The 20,453-nt window shown below is 50.8% G+C and overlaps 2 protein-coding genes across 2 annotated transcripts; both read left to right on the forward strand.

Moving 5' to 3' along the window:
- The first annotated feature begins 1,113 nt into the window (after positions 1-1,113).
- LOC144290170 (serine protease 44-like) lies at positions 1,114-5,278 on the forward strand. The gene is made up of 5 exons (XM_077859137.1): positions 1,114-1,456; positions 1,810-1,966; positions 2,549-2,814; positions 3,566-3,729; positions 4,335-5,278. The coding sequence occupies exons 1-5, from the start codon at positions 1,138-1,140 to the stop codon at positions 4,566-4,568; spliced, it is 1,140 nt and encodes a 379-aa protein (XP_077715263.1). The 5' UTR covers positions 1,114-1,137; the 3' UTR covers positions 4,569-5,278.
- An 8,634-nt stretch (positions 5,279-13,912) lies between these two features.
- Positions 13,913-18,886, forward strand: LOC144290171 (serine protease 43-like). Its single transcript, XM_077859138.1, has 6 exons — positions 13,913-14,007; positions 14,141-14,329; positions 14,520-14,688; positions 15,057-15,319; positions 16,261-16,418; positions 18,281-18,886. Exons 1-6 carry the CDS (start codon positions 13,944-13,946, stop codon positions 18,293-18,295), a joined length of 858 nt encoding a protein of 285 aa, XP_077715264.1. The 5' UTR covers positions 13,913-13,943; the 3' UTR covers positions 18,296-18,886.
- The last annotated feature ends 1,567 nt before the right edge of the window (positions 18,887-20,453 follow it).

Below are 20,453 nucleotides of genomic sequence, written 5' to 3' on the forward strand. Positions count from 1 at the left end.
TGGTCCAGCACTTAGTGTCTTTCTGGGGTGCAGTAGTGTGCTAGGAGCTGCTTTCCAAATACTGTACAATTTCTTCGCTGCAGACAGTGTGGTCTTGCTTCAGTCCTGGAGGAGTCTATACTGTGACTCACTAATTAGGGCATAGCAGAGACTCCTTACAGCATTTTCATTTTGCCACAGCAAACTCTAGCACCATGAGGTTGGCTGGGTCATACAGCCCGGGTGATGGGCTGCTTGTACCACAGCCTGACTTCGTTTCTTGATAGGAGGAACTGCAAAGCACTGTGGCCGCTTTTATGTGTGTGTACTCCAGGATAATGTCTCTGCTCAAGGCTTTTCATTTATTCACATGCCTTTTGCCCTGTAAGGTAACATATTCACAGGTTCCGGGGATTGGAATACAGACATCTTTGGGATGCCAGTATTCTACTACAGGGCTGCTTCCAGATGTTGGCTATTAAGAATAAAGATACTAAAAAAAAAAAAAAAAAAAAAAAGGAATAAAGCTGCTAAAAACATTCCTACAGGTGTGTGTGCGTGTGTGTATACATAAAGCTTTATGTCTCTGGGGTAAACTCCCAGTAATGCAATGACTGGGTCGTATGGTAATTGTATATTTTGTTTTTATAAGAAACTGCCAAAAAAAAAAAAAAAAAAAAAAAAAAGAAGAAAGAAGAAAGAAAAACTGCCAGCCTGTGTTCCGGAGGGCCTGTGATAGTTTATTTTCCTGCCCCAGCGGCTGAGCTGTCCAGCACCCCTGCCTCCGCGGCCGTCCTATTCGGGGGTTGTCACGATCCTTTGTTTTCGTCGGTGTGTGCGGTGCGTCGTGATAGCTCAGGGTGTTTGCATTTGCACTTGGCTGCGGGCTCCGTCCCCGCGGAGGGGTGAGCGTCCCGTCTAAGGCCGCCGGGGGCTCGAGTCCCCCCGTTTACCCCCCGCCCCCCCGCGCCCCGGCCGACCCGACAGCCGCGAGGCGCGCTGCACGCCGGGCCAGGCGCTGGGGCGGGACGGAGCGCCTCCTGGGGGGTGACTCCGCGGCCCGCAGCCGGCGCGCGGGGACCGCAGTTCCCGCCAACGCGAGGGCAGGGCCGCGGGCCGCCGCGAGGGGGCGCGGCAGAGGCGAGGCGCGGGCGGCCCATGGCGTCCCCGGGCGGCCGCTCGCTGGGCCTCCTGCTCTGGCTCCTGCTCCTCCCGCCTCCGCTCGGGGCGTCCTCCCCGTCGTCCTCCCCGTCGTCGGCCGCGTCGTCGGCCCCGTCGTCGGCCCCGTCGTCCCCGGGGGGCGGCCCTGAGGGCCCGGGCGCCAGCGTGTGGAGGGCTGCGGGGCCGCCGGCGACCTCCAGGCCGCACGAGGCTGCCACACCCCCGCAAGTGGTGCCGGTCACCCCACGTGCCTCTGGCTCCTACGGGGCTGTGACCGAGGCACAGCCAACACGAACGAAGCCGCTGCTCACTACAGGTGATGCTTCTGGGCCCGGCCCCCGGTAGAGCCCTGGCCGGGGTGACGGGGGTGGTGGGGGGAAGGTGAGGCGGTCTTGTGAGGAGATGGTGTTTCCCAGGGGAGGTGAGGGGGGAGAGGTGAGGGGGTCTTGTGGGGAGATGGTTTTTCCCAGGGGTGGGGGGAAGTGGCCCCAGCCCTGCGCTTGAGCTCAGAGGGGAGGTGGCCATTCTCTGAGGAGCCTTCAGGGGGAACAGAGCTGCTCTGGTTGGGAGGGGCCGTCTGAGGGGACATGGCCTTGTCATCCCGCTCTGCTGCTGCTGGTGCTGTCAGTGGCTTTCCTTTCATGTCCCCTCCCTTCACTGACGCTCCAGGATGCGGCCACAGGTCTATGAGGATAATTGGTGGATTGCCCGCTCCAGAGCGAAAGTGGCCCTGGCAGGTGAGCCTACAGATCAATGAAAAGCACATGTGCGGAGCCTCCCTCATTGCCAGTCGGTGGGTGCTGACCGCGGCCCACTGCATATTTGGGTGAGTGCCCGGGGCTCTGTGACCTGGGGCCGGTCCTGTCCCCTTACTGAGCTTCCTCTTCCTCATCTGAAAAAGAGGGTCATAGACCCTGCTCTGACCCTGCAGTCAGAGGTAGGTGATGGTAGGGCCCTTGGTAGCCTAAAAAGTCAAGACCCCAAATCATGTTTGAGGCTTGTGCAGATTAACCTTCAAGCCAAGCAGCAAGAAATGGGAGGGATGCCAGTCGAGATGCATTCTTTAAGAAGAGCGGAGTGTAGTGGACCAACGTGGCTAGATCAGTGGTCTCCAACTTTAATAAGCCTGGAAAGATCCGCAGAGAGCTCGTTAAAACACAGATTGCCTGTCCCCGACCCCCCGCATTTCTGATGCAGGAGTGGGATCTGAGCATCTGCATCTCTAACAAGTTCCCATGATCCTGCTCACCAGGGAACTAGACCTGGAGCACCACTAGACAGATTGGCCAAGGGTCCGGGGATGAGATGTGGTTTGGAGGGAGGGAAGTGGTTGGTGGAGGTAGGCCCAGGCTGGGAAGGCCCAGAAGAGGCGGAGGGGGAGTGGAGAGCCTCTAGGATCTCTCTGCAGCTACGTGGAATACACGGTGAAGATGGGAGACATCTACATGAGGCATACCTCCGATATGGCAGTCAAGATCCCCGTCCAGGACATCGTTATTCACAAAGATTACAATCCTCTTGGATTAATTGAGAATGATATTGCTCTCGTTCTGCTTGAGTTCCCTGTGAATTTTTCCACCCACATCCATCCCGTGTGCCTCCCTGAAAAGGCATTCTTGGTGCAAGCTGGTACAGAGTGCTGGGTGACTGGATGGGGAAAGCTTAGCGAAAAAGGTAAGACTGAAGGAAGACTCTGAGCTCAGGCCAGGCAAGAGGCTGCCGAGCGCCTAGCCCTACAAGCTAAAAGAGGAGGCAGGGAGGCCATTTTGTAGCAAGCGGATAAGGGAGGAGGGTGCAGAAGATGCTGGTAGGCAGTAATTGGATAGTGTTACAAATTTCAGTTAGAATTTCAGGACCTGGCAAAGTGGGTTCTCTCTAGGGTGGATTTTAGCCCAGGGGGTGTTGGTATTCATCTGCCTGCTAACGGGAGCTGTCCCAAACTGGAAGTCCTTGCCTTGGTAGATGGGGAGCTTCCTGTGAGTGAAAAGAGCCCAGAGAACTCCTCTTGGTGAGGTTGTTGGGCCTCCTATCCCTGGGGAGAGGTTGGAATTTGGTATCTTTGCGAACACTACTTGTCCAAGTTTATGATCTTGCTCAAAAGTAAAGTCACTTCACTGATGTCACGATTACTAAGGATACTCAGAGAGATAGAGAGTTGGTTGAGATTTCTCAGGGCTGGTAAGGCCTCACCTCTTCCTGTCCTGATCTGTGCTTCCTTCTCCTGCTTTGGTTTTTGATTCCTACCTCCTCCCCTCCCCACATAAACTTCGGGCCTCATTTCTTCCAGTGTCAAACGGGAACAATATTCCCTGTCCTCAGGGGGTGTCTGTATGTGAACACACTGTATTGAGACCCTGAGTGGGTGCCAGGGGCTCCTGTTCTCTTCCATTAAGCAGATCCACCTATTCCCAAATTATTTCTACAGATTCATCTCAAGAAACTACAGAGGAACTTCAGGAGGCCGAGCTAAACATTATCCGTTATGAGAGATGTAATGAGATACTCCAAACACAGTTGGAAACTAGTAGTGACGTAGTCAAGAAAGGGATGCTGTGTGGTTATAATGTCCAAGGAAAGGATGCCTGCCAGGTCAGTTCATGGGCCCTTGGCTGTCTTGCTGCTTTGTTGTTCTCTCACAATGTCCTCATTCACAGGCAGCGTGGCTTATGTTATCCACCGGCCGTTCTGTTCACCCTTAATTCACATCAAGGGGACTCAAGGGGACAAGCCGCCAAGGCCCAGCTGGGCTGGCCTGCCTGGCTCCTTCAGTGGGAGGGTCTGGTGCTCCCTGGGGGGGGGTTGGGAGAGGAGGGGAGATTCAAGCAGAAAATATCAAAACTGCAAGTCACAACTTTTGAGCCCCTTCTCGGTGACAGGCAGTGTACTCAGATATAGACTGGATTCATTATGATTAGCTCAGAGGACATATATTTTTGTTGCTTATATTCAATTATTCAATTTTTTGTCCACCATTGTTTTGCATATGGCTATAAATTTTGTTTGTTAAAGCTTTCAACCCTTAAGTCTGATATTCCCAGAAACCTAGGGCTGGTGGGTGCCTGGGGAGGGGGAAGGTCCTGAGGAAGCCCCATGCTTGCCTATTTCCCCAAGCCTTGAAGTGCGATCAGCTAGCTCTGATGCTAATTCTCTTTCATTCTTGTGTTTGCTTTTTTTTTTTTTCTCTCTTTCTCCAGGGAGATTCTGGGGGGCCCCTGGCCTGTGAATTTAATGAAACTTGGGTCCAGGTGGGGATTGTGAGCTGGGGCATTGGCTGTGGTCGTAAAAATTATCCTGGAATTTATACAGAGGTTAGTTTGTACAGGGACTGGGTCATTGATCACTTGAGTCAGGCTTGCTCTTGGGACTCAGCAGGCTTCTTCCCACTTCTGTGCCTGTTGCTGCCGCTGGGAATCCTGGTGGCCCCATGATCACCCTGGCCCACTCCCCTCCTGTTTCTGAATCTCTCACTGGGCCTCCTTGACCTCCCACTCCTACTCAAATGCCCTTCCTACAATTCTGGTTGGCATCCACTGACCCTGTGGAAGACCACACAGTAAAAGGTGGCAGCAAGACTAGAGCCCAGAAAGTGCCCCAGCCTGATGCTCCAGTCACCTGCCTCGGCCACACCCACACCTTGGCTGTGCCCTGCCTGCCTGGAAGGAGGGAGTGCAAGCATGCCAGCCTGAGAGCAAGCCAGCCTGCGAGGCGGACCCCAGTGCGTCCTTGCCATCTTGGAGAGCGTCTACCACGGAAGAGATCTCAGGAGCAGTGAGACAGCACTGGAGCTGGGTGTGGGCTCAGGCTGTCACCTGAGACTGTCAGAGCAGTCAGCTTGCTGCTGGTGCAGAGAGAGGGGAGGAGGCATCACCATGTCCCTGCTGAGGTGGGAGGCCTGGGGTTTCCACATCTGCCTCAGGTGTGTCTGGGGCTGGGAGGAGTTCCCCTGTACCCAGCAAGAATCCCCCTATGCGTGGCCAGCCTGTGGCACACAGGCCTTCTGTGATGGCAGCCCCGTGATGGGGGCCCCCTTCCTCAGTAGCTAGTGGCCACATCCAGGCTCACCCCAAGTTGTGTGGAGGCAGTGATGGAGTGTGGAGATCTTAGATGTCAACTAATAAATGTTTGGAATGTGTTCTTATTTGTTCTGAAGCTCTGGACTCCTGAAAATTGTGGGGTTGCATATAACATACTCTGTAGAGACTAGTTTTCAATGTAGCTTAGAAAACACTTCATGGTGTCCAGTAAACTCTAGAAGAGTCAGAGGTGAGGAGCTTGTCTGCCTTGATGTAAGTCTGATGGATGGTTTTAGCCAGTGGATCCTGCTGCCTGCCCTCCTATTAGAGCCAACAACATCTCTATGGCTGGACGTGCTGTAGCTGAGTTTGGCAGCCTCTGTAGTCAGGAGCAGGGGGAGCAAGAGGACAGAGACTGGGGCATGGCACACTCACATGCCCTCCTGCCTCTTCTTGCTGCCCTGTAACACATGCCTTAAGGATATACCATGGGCTGGGTGTCAAGACACCTTGAGCCCAAAGAGCTCCCCACAAAGGGAGGGTAGGTGGGAGGGCCTGGCTCTATGTGTGTCTACAGTTTCTTTTTTCCCAATGACCAGATCTAGTGTCCCATAGTCAGCGGTACTGGCTGCCGATCTTCCCCCAGCCTCTATCTCTTGCCCACCCAACCTTCCGTGGTCAGTGCTAGGCTCCCAGTTATCAAAGACGTCAGCGAGCAGTCTGGGATAGTTCCACCTGCTGTTTGAAGGAGGCCCCCCAGGAGGGGACACTTGGCTTTGCAAACTCCAGCTGGTTACAGCTAAACTCGGTGAATGCTAGCCAGTACTATCCTTTTACAGAAATGTGCACTTGGGCTGACTTGGAGCTTCAAGTCCTACTACATCTCACTCTGACCTGTCCCTTTCTTTTAAACCAACTGGTTCTTTCCTGTGAGGTTCCCCACTGGGAATGTGGGTGTGGCTTCATTTCCTTGTCTCTTCTTCTTCCTTGGTTAAGACCCAATACAGGCATTCAATCCTCCCCAGAGTGTCCCCTAGGCTGTGACATGTACTCTAGGCTCCTCGTGGTCTTGCATCGGTTCCTTACTCTTGCTTCCTCTGGGTGACATTTAGTTCCTCAAGGTCAGGGGACTCTTCACTACTCATCTCTGCCTTCCACCCTGCAGCTCCAGGCTTGGAACAGAGCAAGACTTGAGGAAATATTTGGCAAATGAATGAAACAGATACGTGAATCCTCCAGTCTCTTTTATCCCCTTACTCCTCTCTCCCAGTGCCCTCCCGGCATTGTTCTGTCCCTCTTTTCATTTCCAGGATAACTGGGCAAAGAGGAAATCCCACAAATGGATAGCCAGGAGTCACAGCCCTGGCTGGAGGAACAGTGGCCAGCTCTGGGGTAGGGTCCAGATGGGATGCCCTGTGGCATGCTGATATTAGAATGTGTTTCTTGCTGCGGGTGGGGGCGGAGACAGGAATTTAGTTGAGCGGTTTTACTTACTGAGGATCAGCCTCTGGCTACCAGAAAAGCTAGGCAAAGCCTCTCAGCAAGCAGGACACCAACTGCCAAGTGAGTGGTAAGCACTTTTAGTCTTCACAACTAATATTCATGGAATACCTTTTGTGAGTCAGGCACCAGGCTTGGCCACAAAGGAGATGAGGGCCGGTTGATAGGGTGATCCTCAGGTCAGGAGTGTGTGGCTGGGCAGAAGCACCCTCTGAAAGAAATATTCATGAGAGACAGAGAGAGAGAGAGAGAGAGAGAGAGGCAGAGACACAGGCAAGAGGGAGAAGCAGGTTCCATGCAGGGAGGCTGATGTGGGACTTGATCCCCAGTCTCCAAGATCACACCCTGGCTGAAGGCGGCACCAAACCACTGAACCACCCAGGCTGCCCCCTCTGAAAGAAATAGATGACACAGGCAGAGGAGGAGGTTGAGGGGTAGGCAGTGAGTTCTCCTAAATATATTAGACTTTAAAGAGAAACAAACAAACAAAAAAAGCGCTGGGGGTTTTGAGTCATAAGAAGCAAGCGACACATAGCAACAAGTATTCCTAGGGCCCAGATGGCAGTCGTGAAATACATTTTCCCACCAAAAGAAATCAGGGCCTCTTGGGAAAACAGTTTGAGAAATATCCAGCTGTGGAACAGGAAATGTGTCAGATGAGACAAAAATGTCATGTCGTACCAGGTAGCAAGGAAGGCATCCAAGTGGCCAGGATCATGTCAGAAGGGCTCAGGAGCCAACCGGAAGGGGTACCCTGGAGGGACATGTGGTGTTGCCACCAAATCCCCCTGGCAGGGTAATCACATAATTCCCTAGCTCCTGGAAATACCGCCTCAGCGGCAACCCTCACAAAAGCTGCATGTAATCACAGGAACTAATGCACTGCTCGGGATTCCATCGTTTTATAGGATGTAGCCCTTGGCAGATACTTGGCACACAGGGACAGAAAGGTCCAGCCTTCTTCCCTTACTTGGGGACAACTTGGAAGGGGTTCTTGGAGGATCAGCTGAGACCTCAGTGGCACATGCACTGTAGCTTCTCCCATTGGCCAATTCTGCTTTACTTGCTCCTGCACAGGTAGATCTGCAGGGAACACTCCTCCATGGAGCCTCGCATACGGTTCTGGCTCAGGAGCTGCTTCCGGGGAACCCCAGCTGACCTACTTGGCCTGGCCAACATGAGACAATTTGAGTTTCTTTTAAAGATTTTATTTGTTTATTTATTTATTTGAAAGAGAGCATGAGTGGAGGGGAGGGGCAGAGCGAGAGGGCAAAGCAGATCTCAGGACCCTGGAATCATGACCCAAGCTGAAGATAGATGCTTAACCAACTTAGCCACCCAGGCGCCCCATAATTTGAGTTTCAATAAGTGTTTCAGTTCTCTACTCCAATCATCCCAAACCCAGTTGCTAAATATAACACAGGTTTTTGTTGTTGTCATTGTTGTTGTTTGTTTTGTGGTTTTTATGTTCTCTGAAGTAGCCATGAGCACTGAATTAGCAAATACTGAACAACTGCTTCTCAGAGAAATACAGGAGTAGATTCCTGGGAATCTCACATAACAAAATGCTCAACGTCAGGGAAATACAAATCAAAATCACAATGAGATACCACCTCACACCAGTCAGAATGGCTAAAATGAACAAGTCAAGAAACAACAGATGTTGGTGAGAATTTGGAGAAAGAAGAACCCTCTTACACTGTTGGTTTGGAATGCAAGCTGGTGCAGCCACTGAGGAACAGGGTTTCCTCAAAAAGGTAAAAATAGAGCTATCTTATGACCCAGCAATTGCACTACTAGTATTACCCGTAAAGATACAAATGTAATGATCCAAAGGGGCACCTGCACCCCAATGTTTGTAGCAACAATGTCCACAATAACCAAACTATGGAAAGAGCCTAGATGTCCATTGATGATCCTAGATGAATGGATAAAGAAGATGTGGTATATACACAACGGACCACTACTCAGCCATCAAAAAAAAAAAAAAAAAATGAAGTCTTGCCATTTGCAACGATGTGGATGGAACTAGAGGATATTATGCTAAGTGAAATAAGTCACACAGAGAAAGACAGTTATCATGTGATCTCACTCATATGTAGAATTTAAGAAACAGGGACGCCTGGGTGGCTCAGTGGTTGAGTGTCTGCCTTTGGCTCAGGGCGTGATCTTAGGTGGCAGGGATCGAGTCCCACATCAGGCTCCCTGCATAGAGCCTGTTTCTCCTTCTGCCTATGTTTCTGCCTCTCTCTCTGTGTCTCTCATGAATAAATAAAATCTTAAAAAAAAAAAAAAGAATTTAAGAAACAAAACAGAGGATCATATGGGAAGGGAGGGAAAAATAAAACAAAGATGAAATCATAGAGGGAGATAAACCATAAGAGACTCTTAACCACAAGAAACAAACAGGGTTGCTGGGGGGATGGAGTAACTGGATGACAGGCATTCAGGAGGGCACATGATGTGCTGAGCACTGTTTTTTTTTTTTTTTTTTTAAAGATTTTATTTATTTATTTATTTATTTATTTATTTATTTATTTATTTTAAAGATTTTATTTATTTAATCATGAAAGACACACACAGAGAGGCAGAGGCACAGGCAGAGGGAGAAGCAGGCTCCCTGCGGGGACCTTGATGCCAGACTCAATCCCAGGACCCCAGGATCACCACTGAGTCACCCAGGTGTCCCAGCACTGGATGTTATATACAACTGATGAATCATTTAACTCTACTTCAGAAACTAATAATACACTATATGTTAATTTATTGAATTTAAATTTAAAAAATGATTTCTGGGAGTCTCACTGCACATTTTCATCAGGTGGTCAATATATAACTTTATTTTCTGTTTGTTTCTGGCTTAAAGACATCTTATTTAATACACTCTGTTGATTTATTATCATTGAACTCAGGGCCAGCAGAAGTATAATTCAAGCCTGTACAAAGCTCACCTAACACGTATTTTCTCTGCGATACATATTACAGCCCAGGGTCCTTAGCAACACGAGACAGCCACTCAGTAAATATGCTTGGGGGTCATTTTAAACAGCAAAATCAGCAGCAAAAAAGCACAAAAATGGAAAAATATGGGACAAATATGGGACATGATAGCCTGGGAATAGGACATGACAGCTGAAAATGGAAGGCATGGTGTCATCTTATCAACCTCAGCTGAGAATGGTGCTCGCATTGTTTCTGATGAGGCACCTACTGTCACCCTTCCTTTTGTTCCTCTCACATCATCATTGGTTCTGAGCCATTTGATTAAGTTGTGCCTCAGTCTAGTTTCATTTGCTTGGGGTTCATTGAGCTGATGGGATCTCTGGGGTGATTGTTTTTATTAAATTTGGAAAAGTGGCCATTATTTCTTTAAATACTTTTGTCTCTCCTGCACAGCATCTCTCCTTGTGAAAGTGCCAGCACACGTCTTCAGCCACAGCCCATGGTGTTCTGTTTTTTTTTATAATTCCTTTTCCCTCTGTTTCATTCTGGTAATTTTTTTTTTTTATTGTCACGTCTTTAAGTTCACTCATCCCTCCTTCTGCCATGTTTAATGTACTGTCACTCTCATCAGTCACTGTATTTTTTCATCTCACACATGGTAGATTTTATACCTGGAAGTTTGACTTGGGTCTTTTTATATCTTCAATATCTCTACTTAACTTTTGAATATATATGTTTAGCTTACAGTTATAATAGTTGTTTTAGTATTCTTGCCAGTGGTTTTAACATTTGTGTCATTTCTGGGTTGCTCTGGATTGATTATTTTCCTCATTACGCATGGTACCTTCATGCTCCTTGAGTGTTGGGTATTCTTTGTTAGGACACCAAATATTGGGATCCCTGGGTGGCGCAGCGGTTTGGCGCCTGCCTTTGGCCCAGGGCGCGATCCTGGAGACCCGGGATCGGATCCCACGTCAGGCTTCTCCTTCTGCCTGTGTCTCTGCCTCTCTCTCCTCCCTCTCTCTCTCTCTCTCTCTCTCTCTCTCTGTGACTATCATAAATAAATAAAAATTTATTAAAAAATTAAAAAAAAAAGGACACCAAATATTTTGACTTTTACCTGGGTTTTTGATATTTTCCTCGAAATATTCTTGAGCTTTATTTGGGATGCAGTAAAATTGCTTAGAAACGGATACTTTCAGGGCTCACTTTGAAGATTTGAAGGACGGGGACACTTCTCATTCTAGAGACTGTTATTTCCTGTTGCCAAGGCAAGACTCTTTCTTTCTTTCTTTCTTTCTTTCTTTCTTTCTTTCTTTCTTTCTTTCTTTCTTTCTTTCTTTCTTTCTTTCTTTCTTTCTTTCTCTCTCTTTCTTTCTCTCTCTTTCTTTCTTTCTTGATTTTATTTGAGAGAGAGAGCATGAGCAGGGGGGAGGGGCAGAGGAGAAGGAGAATTCCTGCTGAGTGGGGAGCCCGAGGCAGGCATGGTCCTAGAGTCCCATGACCCGAGCCGATGGCAGTCACTTAACCGACTGAGCCAGCCATGCACCTGGAGACAAGACCTTTCTGAACATGCTGTCCAGTGCCCCAAGAATCTTCAGTTTTTCCAGTCTGCCTGCTGAGAACAGGCACTATTCCTGGCCTCAGGTGAGCACTAGGCATTGTTATTTTTAATCTTTTCAAGTGGTTATTTCTCAAGCTTCAGGCAGGTTCTCCCCACCACCACTCACTAATCAATATGCTGGGGGACACTTGAGGGGGAGTCTCTGCAGAATCTGAGAGTTCTCCCCCCATCCCCAGTGTTCTCTGTATAGTTGTCTTGGGGTCCGCTGCCTCTCAGCTTCACTCGCTCACCTCAGGGAGATCTGTGGGGTTCTGCCTAGGTTCCCCTTCTCTGAACTGTGGCCTGGAAACTCTGAAGGCCTCAAGCAGAGGCCATGATAGGACTCACCCCATTCAGTTTCCATCTATCAATGGTCCAGCCCTTTGTAGTCTGGTGTCCAGGGTCCTGAAAACTACCGTTTTATATATATATATATATATATATATATATATATATATATATATATATATATAAGATTTTATTTATTTATTCATGAAAGACCCAGAGAGAGAGGGAGAGACAGAGACAGAGGCAGAGGGAGAGGCAGGCTCCCTGCAGGGAGCCCAATGTGGGACTTGATCCCAGGACCCCAGAATTACACCCTGAGCCAAAGGCAGATGCTCAACCACTGAACCACCGAGTTTCCCCTTGTTTCATATTTTGCCCATCTTGGTTGTTTGGGTGGGAAGGGCAATCCATATTAGTCTATCTTGGCCAGAAGGACAAGTGAGCACATGCATTTAATAATATTCTTCTATGATTAAAATAAAATATGTTATATCTTTAAGTTGCTTCCGTTTATTTATTCTGTATTTTTCTTTTATTCCATCTTCCTAGAATGTTGTCTCTTAGTAAGCTTTTCGGAGAACAAAATTCTGATTGTATTCATCTTCTTCATAATTTTGTCTCCATTGATTTCTGCTGCTCTTTCCCGCTATTCCTTTTTTTCTCCCAAGCCCTGTCTTTGTAAGTACCCCACTGATTGCTTTCACTTTCTGAGCTGCATATTTAGCCCATTTGTTATCAGTTTTGTTTATTTTCTGATATGGTCAAAGTTCTAAATTACTTTCTAGGACTACTATAGCTGCATCACATGTGATATTTCATATGTAGTGCTTTCATTGGTAGTAACCTTTAAATCGTCATTATTTTTGATTTTTAAAAAATTATTATATTAAATAATTTAAAAATTATTTCCTATATTTAATTTAATTAAAATTAAATAAATTATTTACTAAAATAATTATTAGATTATTTTAAATTATTTTTAAGTAAGCTCTACACCCACCATGGGGCTTGAACTCAGGACCCTGAGATCAAGTGTCTCATACTCTACTAACTGAGCCAGCTGAGTGCTCTTCTCATGATTTCCTTTTTTTTTTTTTTTAAAGATTTTATTTGTTTGTTTATAGAGTGAGTGAACAGGGGGAGGGGCAGAGGGACAGAGAATTCCCAGTAAACTCTGTGCTGAGCATGGAGCCTGACACAGGGCTCAATCCTGTGACAGATCGTGATCTTAGCTAAAATCAGGAATTGGTGGTCATAGAAAAATATCCTATAATTTTTGCTTAATTTTGCCTCCATAAGCAATGGGCTTCTTAAGAGGAATATTTCAAAAATTCTGTTTTCTCATGAAGTTGGTCACCTGTTGTTTCACATATTAAGGGCTCCTCATTGCATCTTTTCAATTATTTCTTATTTTTATTGTATATAAATCTCTCTGTCCCTTCTGTAATCTAATTAATTAATTTTTGGAGAGAGTGCGTGGAGCTGGGGGGGAGAGCATGGGGGCAGAAGGAGAGGGAGAGAGAATCTCAAGCTGACCTCTCGCTGAGTGTGGAGCTCATGCAGGGCTCTCAGAACCCTAAGGTCATGAGCTGAGCTGAAATCCAGTCTGATGCTTATCTGACTGAGCCACTCAGGCACCCCCCTCCCCTTATGTAATCTTCACCTTTGATTTTATGATCTGATAGAAAATTGCTATCCCACCTTTCTTTTGCATCAGATTTGTCTGGTATTTCATTCCTGTCCCTTTATTTCCAATGTATCTGCCTCTCTTTTTAAAAATATCTAGTATCTTCAGGGATCCCTGGGTGGCTCAGTGGTTTAGCACCTGCCTTTGGCCCAGGGCCTGATTCTGGAGACCCGGGATCGAGTCCCTCAACGGGCTCCCTGCATGGAGCCTGCTTCTCCCTCTGCCTGTGTCTCTACCTCTCTCTTTCTCTCTGTGTCTCTCATGAATAAATAAATAAAATCTTAAAAAAAAATATCTAGTATTTTCAGATAGTGTATTTCTGGACCTTATCTTTTTTTTTTTACCAATGTGAAAATTCTTGTTTGTCTAGTATGTCCAACCTGTTAACACTTAATTGCAAATGCTATCATATTAGGATTCAATACTGCTCTTTGGTTTGGTATTTTCTATGTATCCTACCTTCCTTTTGTTTTTCCATTGGATAGAATGCATTTCCTTGTCCTTTTAAGGGCTCCAGGGATCAGATCACTCTGGGGTGTATAACCCAGAAGATCTCTATTTTACTCTTGATAAAAGCAATGGCATTTTCAGGCGCCTCAGGAGCCTTCTGGATTGTTTTCTGTCGGATAACCGGGAGGTGGGAATCCTGGAGGTGCAGCTGGCTGGGAAGGGTGCCGGACAGAGCACCTCGTCCGGCCGGCGAAGCGAGGGCAGGGCCAAGAGCCGCCGCGAGGGGGCGTCCCCACAGGGCTGCGGCGCACGCGGGCCCATGGCGTCCCGGGGCGGCCCCCTGGGCCTCCTGCTCTGGCTCCTGCTCCTCCAGCCCCTGCTTGGTGGGACCCCGTGGGCGGGGAGGGGGCGAGGGCAGGCTGGGCGGCACGGGGAGTGGGTGGAGGAGGGGTGCTGGAGGAAGGGGCAGGCGAGAGGGTGCCCGCGGGCCAGCTCCTGCCTCACCGTCTTCCCCAGGTGAGGGGTGCGACCCCAGCGAGGACTCTGCAATGACCCCGGCAAGCTCAGAGGCGCCCTCGCCACCAGGGCACCAGGAGTCCCCGCGGATGCCAATACCCACTGCAGCCCCACGGCTTCTAGCGCTCGCAGTGGGAGAGGCCCCGGAGTCCCATCAGACCACTGAGTATGAACCACTGTCTCCTCAAGGTACTGCCTCTGGACAGGTGTGGACAGGCCTGCCTGGGAGGCCACAGGGGGAGCTGCTTGGCTGGGCAGATAGAAGGGTCAGACTCTGTCTTGAAGGGTTGGAGAGGAAACCTGGCTCTGTCCTGGTGGCCGACCAGGGGCTGTGGGTGGGAAGGAGATGGTAGCTTCACCTCCAGCAACTTCTCTTTAGTGAGTCAGCTAGAATGTGGCCCCAAGTCTACGAGGAGAGCCTGTTCAGTGCCCGCCTCAGACAAGAAGTGGCCCTGGCAGGTGAGCCTGCAGGCCCGGGATAAACATGTATGTGGAGGCTCCCTCATTGCTCATCAGTGGGTGCTGACCGCCGCCAACTGCATAATTGGGTGAGTGTCTGTGGCTCCAGCTTGGGCTCTGTGACCTGGTGCCAGTCCTACTCCCTTCCCTGAGCTTCCTCTTCCTCCTCCTCTGAAAAGGAGTCACGGCTCCCTGAGTTTTATTCAGTCTTGAGTGAGACTTGAGAATTTGCGTGTCTACCAAGTTCCCGGCTGCTGCTTTGGTAGCCTTGGGATCTCGCTCGGATGACCACTGGCTAGAGTGGTTAGGGTCTGGGCATGGGATATGGTTTGCAGGCAGGCAGGGGCCTGGTGCTGGCTTAGGAGACAGGAGCAGGCTGGGAAGAGCCTGGAAAGTGTGGAAGGGCTGTATAGAGACGCTCCGGGATCTCTGTGAAGGCTGCGTCCTCTTCCCACAGCCACGAGGAATATACAGTGAGGCTGGGAGACAACTTGTTACAACCTCATTCCGAAACGGCACTGGTGGTTCCAGTTGAAGACATCCTTTGCCATCACTTTTTTGATGATAAAACTTTGAGACATGACATTGCCCTTGTTTTCCTGGCCTCCTCTGTGAATTACTCTTCATCCATCCGTCCTGTGTCCCTCCCTAGAAGGGTTCTCCAAGTGGAAGCTAAGACAGAGTGCTGGGTGACTGGCTGGGGCCACCTGGAAAAAGGAGGTGAGACCCGTAGTTGGGGAGCCGAGGGGGCAGGCTGGTGCCCTGGCCTTGGCTCCCAAGCTGTTCCACAAGGGACAGGGAAGCTGATTCTTTAGCAGGTGGGCAAGGGAGGAGGATGAGGTACTGCCAGGGAGTAACTGAACCTCATTAAGAATTGTTTAATGAGGGGCACCTGGGTGGCTCAGTCCGTTAAATGTCTGACTTGGGCTCAGGTCATGATCTCGGGATCTCGGGATCAAGCCTGAGTCGAGCTCCCTGCTCAAAGGGGTGTCTGCTTCTCCCTCTACTTCTGCTCCTCCCCCACTTGTGTGCGCTCTCCCCAACCCCACCTCAAAAAACAGAAAATCTTTTAAAAAAGAACTGCTGTTGGAATGTTAGCACCTGGGGGGTTGGGTGCCAGGGATGGTGGGTTTTCTCTCGTGTGGCTTTCAGCTCCAGGGTGATGAGGTAGGTGATGGGCTGTCTGCCAGTTACAGCTGTTCCTCCCTCGAGGTACCTGCTGGGTGGGGAGGGAGCTTTTTGTGCCAGGGGGTATAGGCTGAGCCAGAGCAACCCTGTTGGTGAGGGTTAGGGCCTTCCTAACTCAGGGAAGAGGCTGGATTGGTACCTTTGGAGCATCACCTGTCTGAGAGCCTGTGATTCTGCTCTGCACAGGACACCTGTCACTTACTCTTGGTACTCAGAGTGACACTTGCTTTTCATTGCAGGTTGGTAAGGCCTTGCCTCCTTCAGTCCTGAGGTGTCCCTCCTTCCCCCATCGTGGCTTTTTTTACCCCTTCCTCTTCCTCTCCCCTGACCACTACACATTCAGATCCCTCCCATCAATGGGATGGTATCTACTGCCCCGACTTCCTCTCAGGGGGCAACAGAGCGTGAGTGCAGAGAGGGTTTGGGGACTCCTGTGTTGTCCACTCACACAGACCCTGACTTTCTCCTTGTAGCTTCAGCAATGGTACCGGTTCACCTTCAGGAGAGCAAGCAGCTCATTCTTCACTACAGGAAATGCAACCAGATATTACAGGCACAGCTAGGAACACTTCGCACCCTAGTGAAACAAGGGATGATCTGTGGCTATCAAGAGGAGAAGGGTCCCTGCAAGGTCAGTTCATGGCTCCATGGTGGCCTCCGCATCGAGGATGTCCCCTCAAAGTCTCCTCATTCCCGAGTGCCAGGGCCTGGCTCATCTGCCACCGCTCCCCTCACTCGTGGGGGGAACCACTCATTGCTCCCCTGAGCTGGCCTGGCCTGTTCCTTCAAAAGGGAGCAGCCCTTGCTGCCTGGGGACACTGCCAAGGTGGGGGGAAATCAGGGAGTGGATAATGCTAACACTCTGAGTTCCTTTCATTGGGTTCCTCCCATGCGGCACTTAGCATGTGACCAGTGGGAGCATCTGTCCCCATTAGCTCTGTTAACCCCCCAGTCATAACCCTGCCACAAAGACATCATACCCGTCATACATGAGTGAGGTCTGAAGGTGTTCGCTTGGGGTCCCCCTGTGCGTGCCTGCAGGACTCCTGCACTGAGTGCTTTCTGGAGGAGGGGGCATTTGGGCTGGGTCTCAGAGGATGAGTATTTGGATTTCTTGGAAAGAGGAGAGGAGCCTTGTAGGGAGAGGGAGCCTCACATACAGCAGCTCTGAGGTGCAAGGGAACCTGTCATGTTCAGGGCATGTCTTCCAGGTCTGGAGCAGTGAGGTGGTCAACAGGGCCAGGGAAGAGGCCTGGAGTGGGAGTATGTGTGGCCTGGAGTGCTGGGCTGAGTTTCTTGATGCCGCCCAGGCAGGACTGCAGGCTAGGTGTTTGTTTCCATCGTCTAGGCAATGCTGCTGAGTTCTGAGTAGGACCTGGGGTGGTTAGGGGGTAAAGAGGGTGTACCTGAGGTTGAGTCACTGACTGCTGGGAGGGTGGGGGTGAGGGACAGGTCAGGAGGGCTCTCTGTTTCTGTCTGAGCTGGGTGGTACAGAGTGGGGGCACCAGAGCAGATCTGGGAGAGGACATGCAATGTTCTGAGATGGGGGCCTTAGGCTATCTGGGACAGTCTGGAGACGGGGAACTCATGAATGTGTGGTGTTGGATATGTGGGTTTAAGGCCAGGAGAAGTTTCAGGTTAGAGATAAGGAGTATGGGATCCTCCCATGCACAGTTGATATTCAAAATAGTTCACATCCATTGAGGCCCAGGACTGAGCCATCAGAAAAGACACCAGCCTTAGAGCTGGAGTAGGGCTGTGGAAGCTGCTCACTGTGCCAGGGGCACCCCTTTGGTTGTTGGGGCATGGGAGGCTTGGGGAAGACCTTGGGGCAATGGAGGAACAGGGGTATTCCAAGAGGATTTCAACACGCTGCTGCACTAGGGCCTACTGGCTGTATATCACGTGTGCATCCATAAGCACCTGGCAAGGAGGAGATTTTCTCAGAGGTTCTTAAACTTTTCACTTAGTTTTCAATTCTCAAATATTCTCAGAAACCTAGGGCTGGTGGGTGCTTGGGGAGGTGGGGTCCTGGGGAAGCCCTATGTGTGCCTGTCTCCCCAAGACTTGCAGTGTGATCAGCCAGTTCTAATGTTGATTCTCTTCCATTCCTGTGTTTGCTTTTTTTCCTCTTTCTCCAGGGAGATTCTGGGGGGCCCCTGGTCTGTGAATTTAGAGAAACATGGGTCCAGGTGGGGATTGTGAGCTGGGGCATTGGCTGTGGTCACAAAAATTCTCCTATAGTTTATACAGATGTTAGTTTGTACAAAGAGTGGATCAGCAGTCACTTGAATCAGGCTTGCTCTTTGGGCTCAGCAGGCTTCTTCCCACTTCTGTGCCTGTTGCTGCCGCTGGGCATCCTGGTGGCCCCATGATCACCCTGGCCCACTCCCCTCCTGTTTCTGAGTCTCACACTGGGCCTCTCCTCTGACTTCCCACTCCTACTCAAATGCTCCTTCCTGCAATTCTGGTTGGCATCCACTGACCCTGTAGAGGACCACACCGTAGAAGGTGGCAGCAAGACTAGAGCCCAGAAAGTGCCCCAGCCTGATGCCCCAATCACCTGCCTCGGCCACACCCACACCTTGGCTGTGCCCTGCCTGCCTGGAAGGAGGGAGTGCAAGCATGCCAGCTTGAGAGCCAGCCAGCCTGCGAGGCGGACCCCGGTGCGTCCTTGCCATCTTGGAGAGCGTCTACCACAGAAGAGACCTCAGGAGCAGTGAGACAGCACTGGAGCTGGGTGTGGGCTCAGGCTGTCACCTGAGACTCTGTCAGAGCAGTCAGCTTGCTGGTGGTGCAGACAGAGGAGGAGGAAGTGTCACCATGTCCCTGCTGAGGTGGGAGACCTGGGGTTTCCACATCTGCCTCGGGTGTGTCTGGGGCTGGGAGGAGTTCCCCTTTACCCAGCAAGGATCCCCCTGTGCGTGGCCAGCCTGTGGCACACAGGCCCTCTGTGATGGCAGCCCTGTGATGGGGCCCCCCTTCCTCAGTAGCTGGTGGCCACATCCAGGCTCACCCCAAGTTGTGTGGAGGCAGTGATGCAATGCACAGATTTCTGACATCAACTGAATAAACGGAATGTGTTTCTGTTCATTCTAAGTTCTGGTCTCCTGAAAATTGTGGGGTTGCATATAACATACTCTTTAGAGAATTAGTCTCTCATGTAGCAAAAGATCTACTCATGATTTTTATTAAGCCCTCAGGAGAGTGGTGAGTCCCTGTCAGCTCATATGGGAGCCCTCTGCATGGTTTTACCTAGCCGGGTCCTGCTTCTGCTACTCCACACGTCTGCCCCGAGCTCTGCAGCTTAACCAGCCTCTGCAGCTCAGAGGAAAGGATCACAAGAGACCAGAACTGGTGACAAGGAATGAAGTTAAAGCATGAGAAATACTTCTTCATTTCTTCCACTTGCTGCTGCTGCCCCCACTCCACAATGTTTTTTGTTTTTGTTTTTAGAATTAATTTTTTTTTTTTAAATATCTTATTTATTCGTGAGAGACAGAGGCAGAGACATAGGCAGAGGGAGGACCAGGCTCCTCCCCTCAGGGAGCCTGGTTTGGAAAGGTAGAAAGTCAACCACTGGGCCACCCAGGTGCTGCAAGATTTTATTTGTTTGAGAGAGAGAGAGAGAGAGAGACACGGAGCATGCAAAGCACGGGGAGGAGCAACGGCAGAAGGAGAAGCAGGCTCTCCACTGGGCTGGGAACCCCATGTGGGGCTTGATCCCAGGACTCTGGAATCATGACCTGAGCAGAGGACAAACGCTGAACCCACTGGGCCACCCAGGCACCCCGTCCCCTCCTCTTTGTTAGCAAACATCTGTGCTCCTGCTGGGAGGAAGGAGCTCTAGCTCTTAGGCTCTAGTTCTTTACTCTCATTCTCTGGCTCCCCGACTTGTTTAAAATACACATCACTGGCTCCACTCCCAGACTTTTCAGTCCCGTGGGTCTGGGGGCGGGGGGCAAGAACTACATCTTTAGCAAGTTCCCGGTGACGGCGCTGCGCTGGGGCCACTGCTCCGCACGGGTCCAGAAGGCACCCTCCCCGTGACGGCCGCGCCGTGGAAGCGGCACGCGTCCCTCCTACTCCCCTGCGGGCTGTGGGAACTCATCATGCGGGCCCCCTTCGCTCCCAGCAGGGGCACGCGGCCCGCAGACCTGGACACCTCCCGCCCCAGCACCGGACGGGGAGCGGGAACCTGGGCGGCCGGCTCCCAGTTCTATCACACCCAGCAGACTCGAGACCGCGCTGCCGAGGCTCGAGGCTCGAGGCCCGGGTTAGGCCATCCTCTCCCCGGCGCAGCCTGGGAGGCCGGGGAACGCCTCTCCCTGGTCGCGGCTCCCGCAGGACTCGGCATCCCCGCGTCGGCGTCGGTGCGGCTCCAAGCTACCTTCCTAAAGGCGCCTTCCGGTTCCCTAGCCCTACCGCACCTCCCTCAGGCTGCCTCCGCCTTTTCAGATCCTCAGATCGATGGGACTTGTGAGCTTTTCCGACGCACCGAGCCCAGGGGACCAAGGTGCGGCCGGAGGTCCGGGCGGTGGCCACCGCGGCGCCCATCGCGGACGGCGGACGGACTTTCCCTTCAGGCCACAGGCGGGCGGGCAGGCCTGCGGGGGCGGGGCCGGCGGGGCGTCGTCACGTGCCCGGAGCCGCATCACGTGCTGCA

The sequence above is a fragment of the Canis aureus genome, chromosome 19 (genome assembly GCF_053574225.1).
Source record: "Canis aureus isolate CA01 chromosome 19, VMU_Caureus_v.1.0, whole genome shotgun sequence".
Taxonomy (NCBI): Eukaryota; Metazoa; Chordata; class Mammalia; order Carnivora; family Canidae; genus Canis; species Canis aureus.

Bases quoted from the DNA above. Each gene is read 5' to 3' on its own strand.
- LOC144290170 (XM_077859137.1), top strand. From the start codon at position 1,138: ATGGCGTCCCCGGGCGGCCGCTCGCTGGGCCTCCTGCTCTGGCTCCTG. The intron at 1,457-1,809 runs GTGATGCTTCTG...CTGACGCTCCAG, and splicing joins GAAGCCGCTGCTCACTACAG to GATGCGGCCACAGGTCTATG. The intron at 3,730-4,334 runs GTCAGTTCATGG...CTCTTTCTCCAG, and splicing joins AAGGAAAGGATGCCTGCCAG to GGAGATTCTGGGGGGCCCCT.
- LOC144290171 (XM_077859138.1), top strand. From the start codon at position 13,944: ATGGCGTCCCGGGGCGGCCCCCTGGGCCTCCTGCTCTGGCTCCTGCTC. The intron at 14,689-15,056 runs GTGAGTGTCTGT...CTCTTCCCACAG, and splicing joins GCCGCCAACTGCATAATTGG to CCACGAGGAATATACAGTGA. The intron at 15,320-16,260 runs GTGAGACCCGTA...TTCTCCTTGTAG, and splicing joins GGGCCACCTGGAAAAAGGAG to CTTCAGCAATGGTACCGGTT.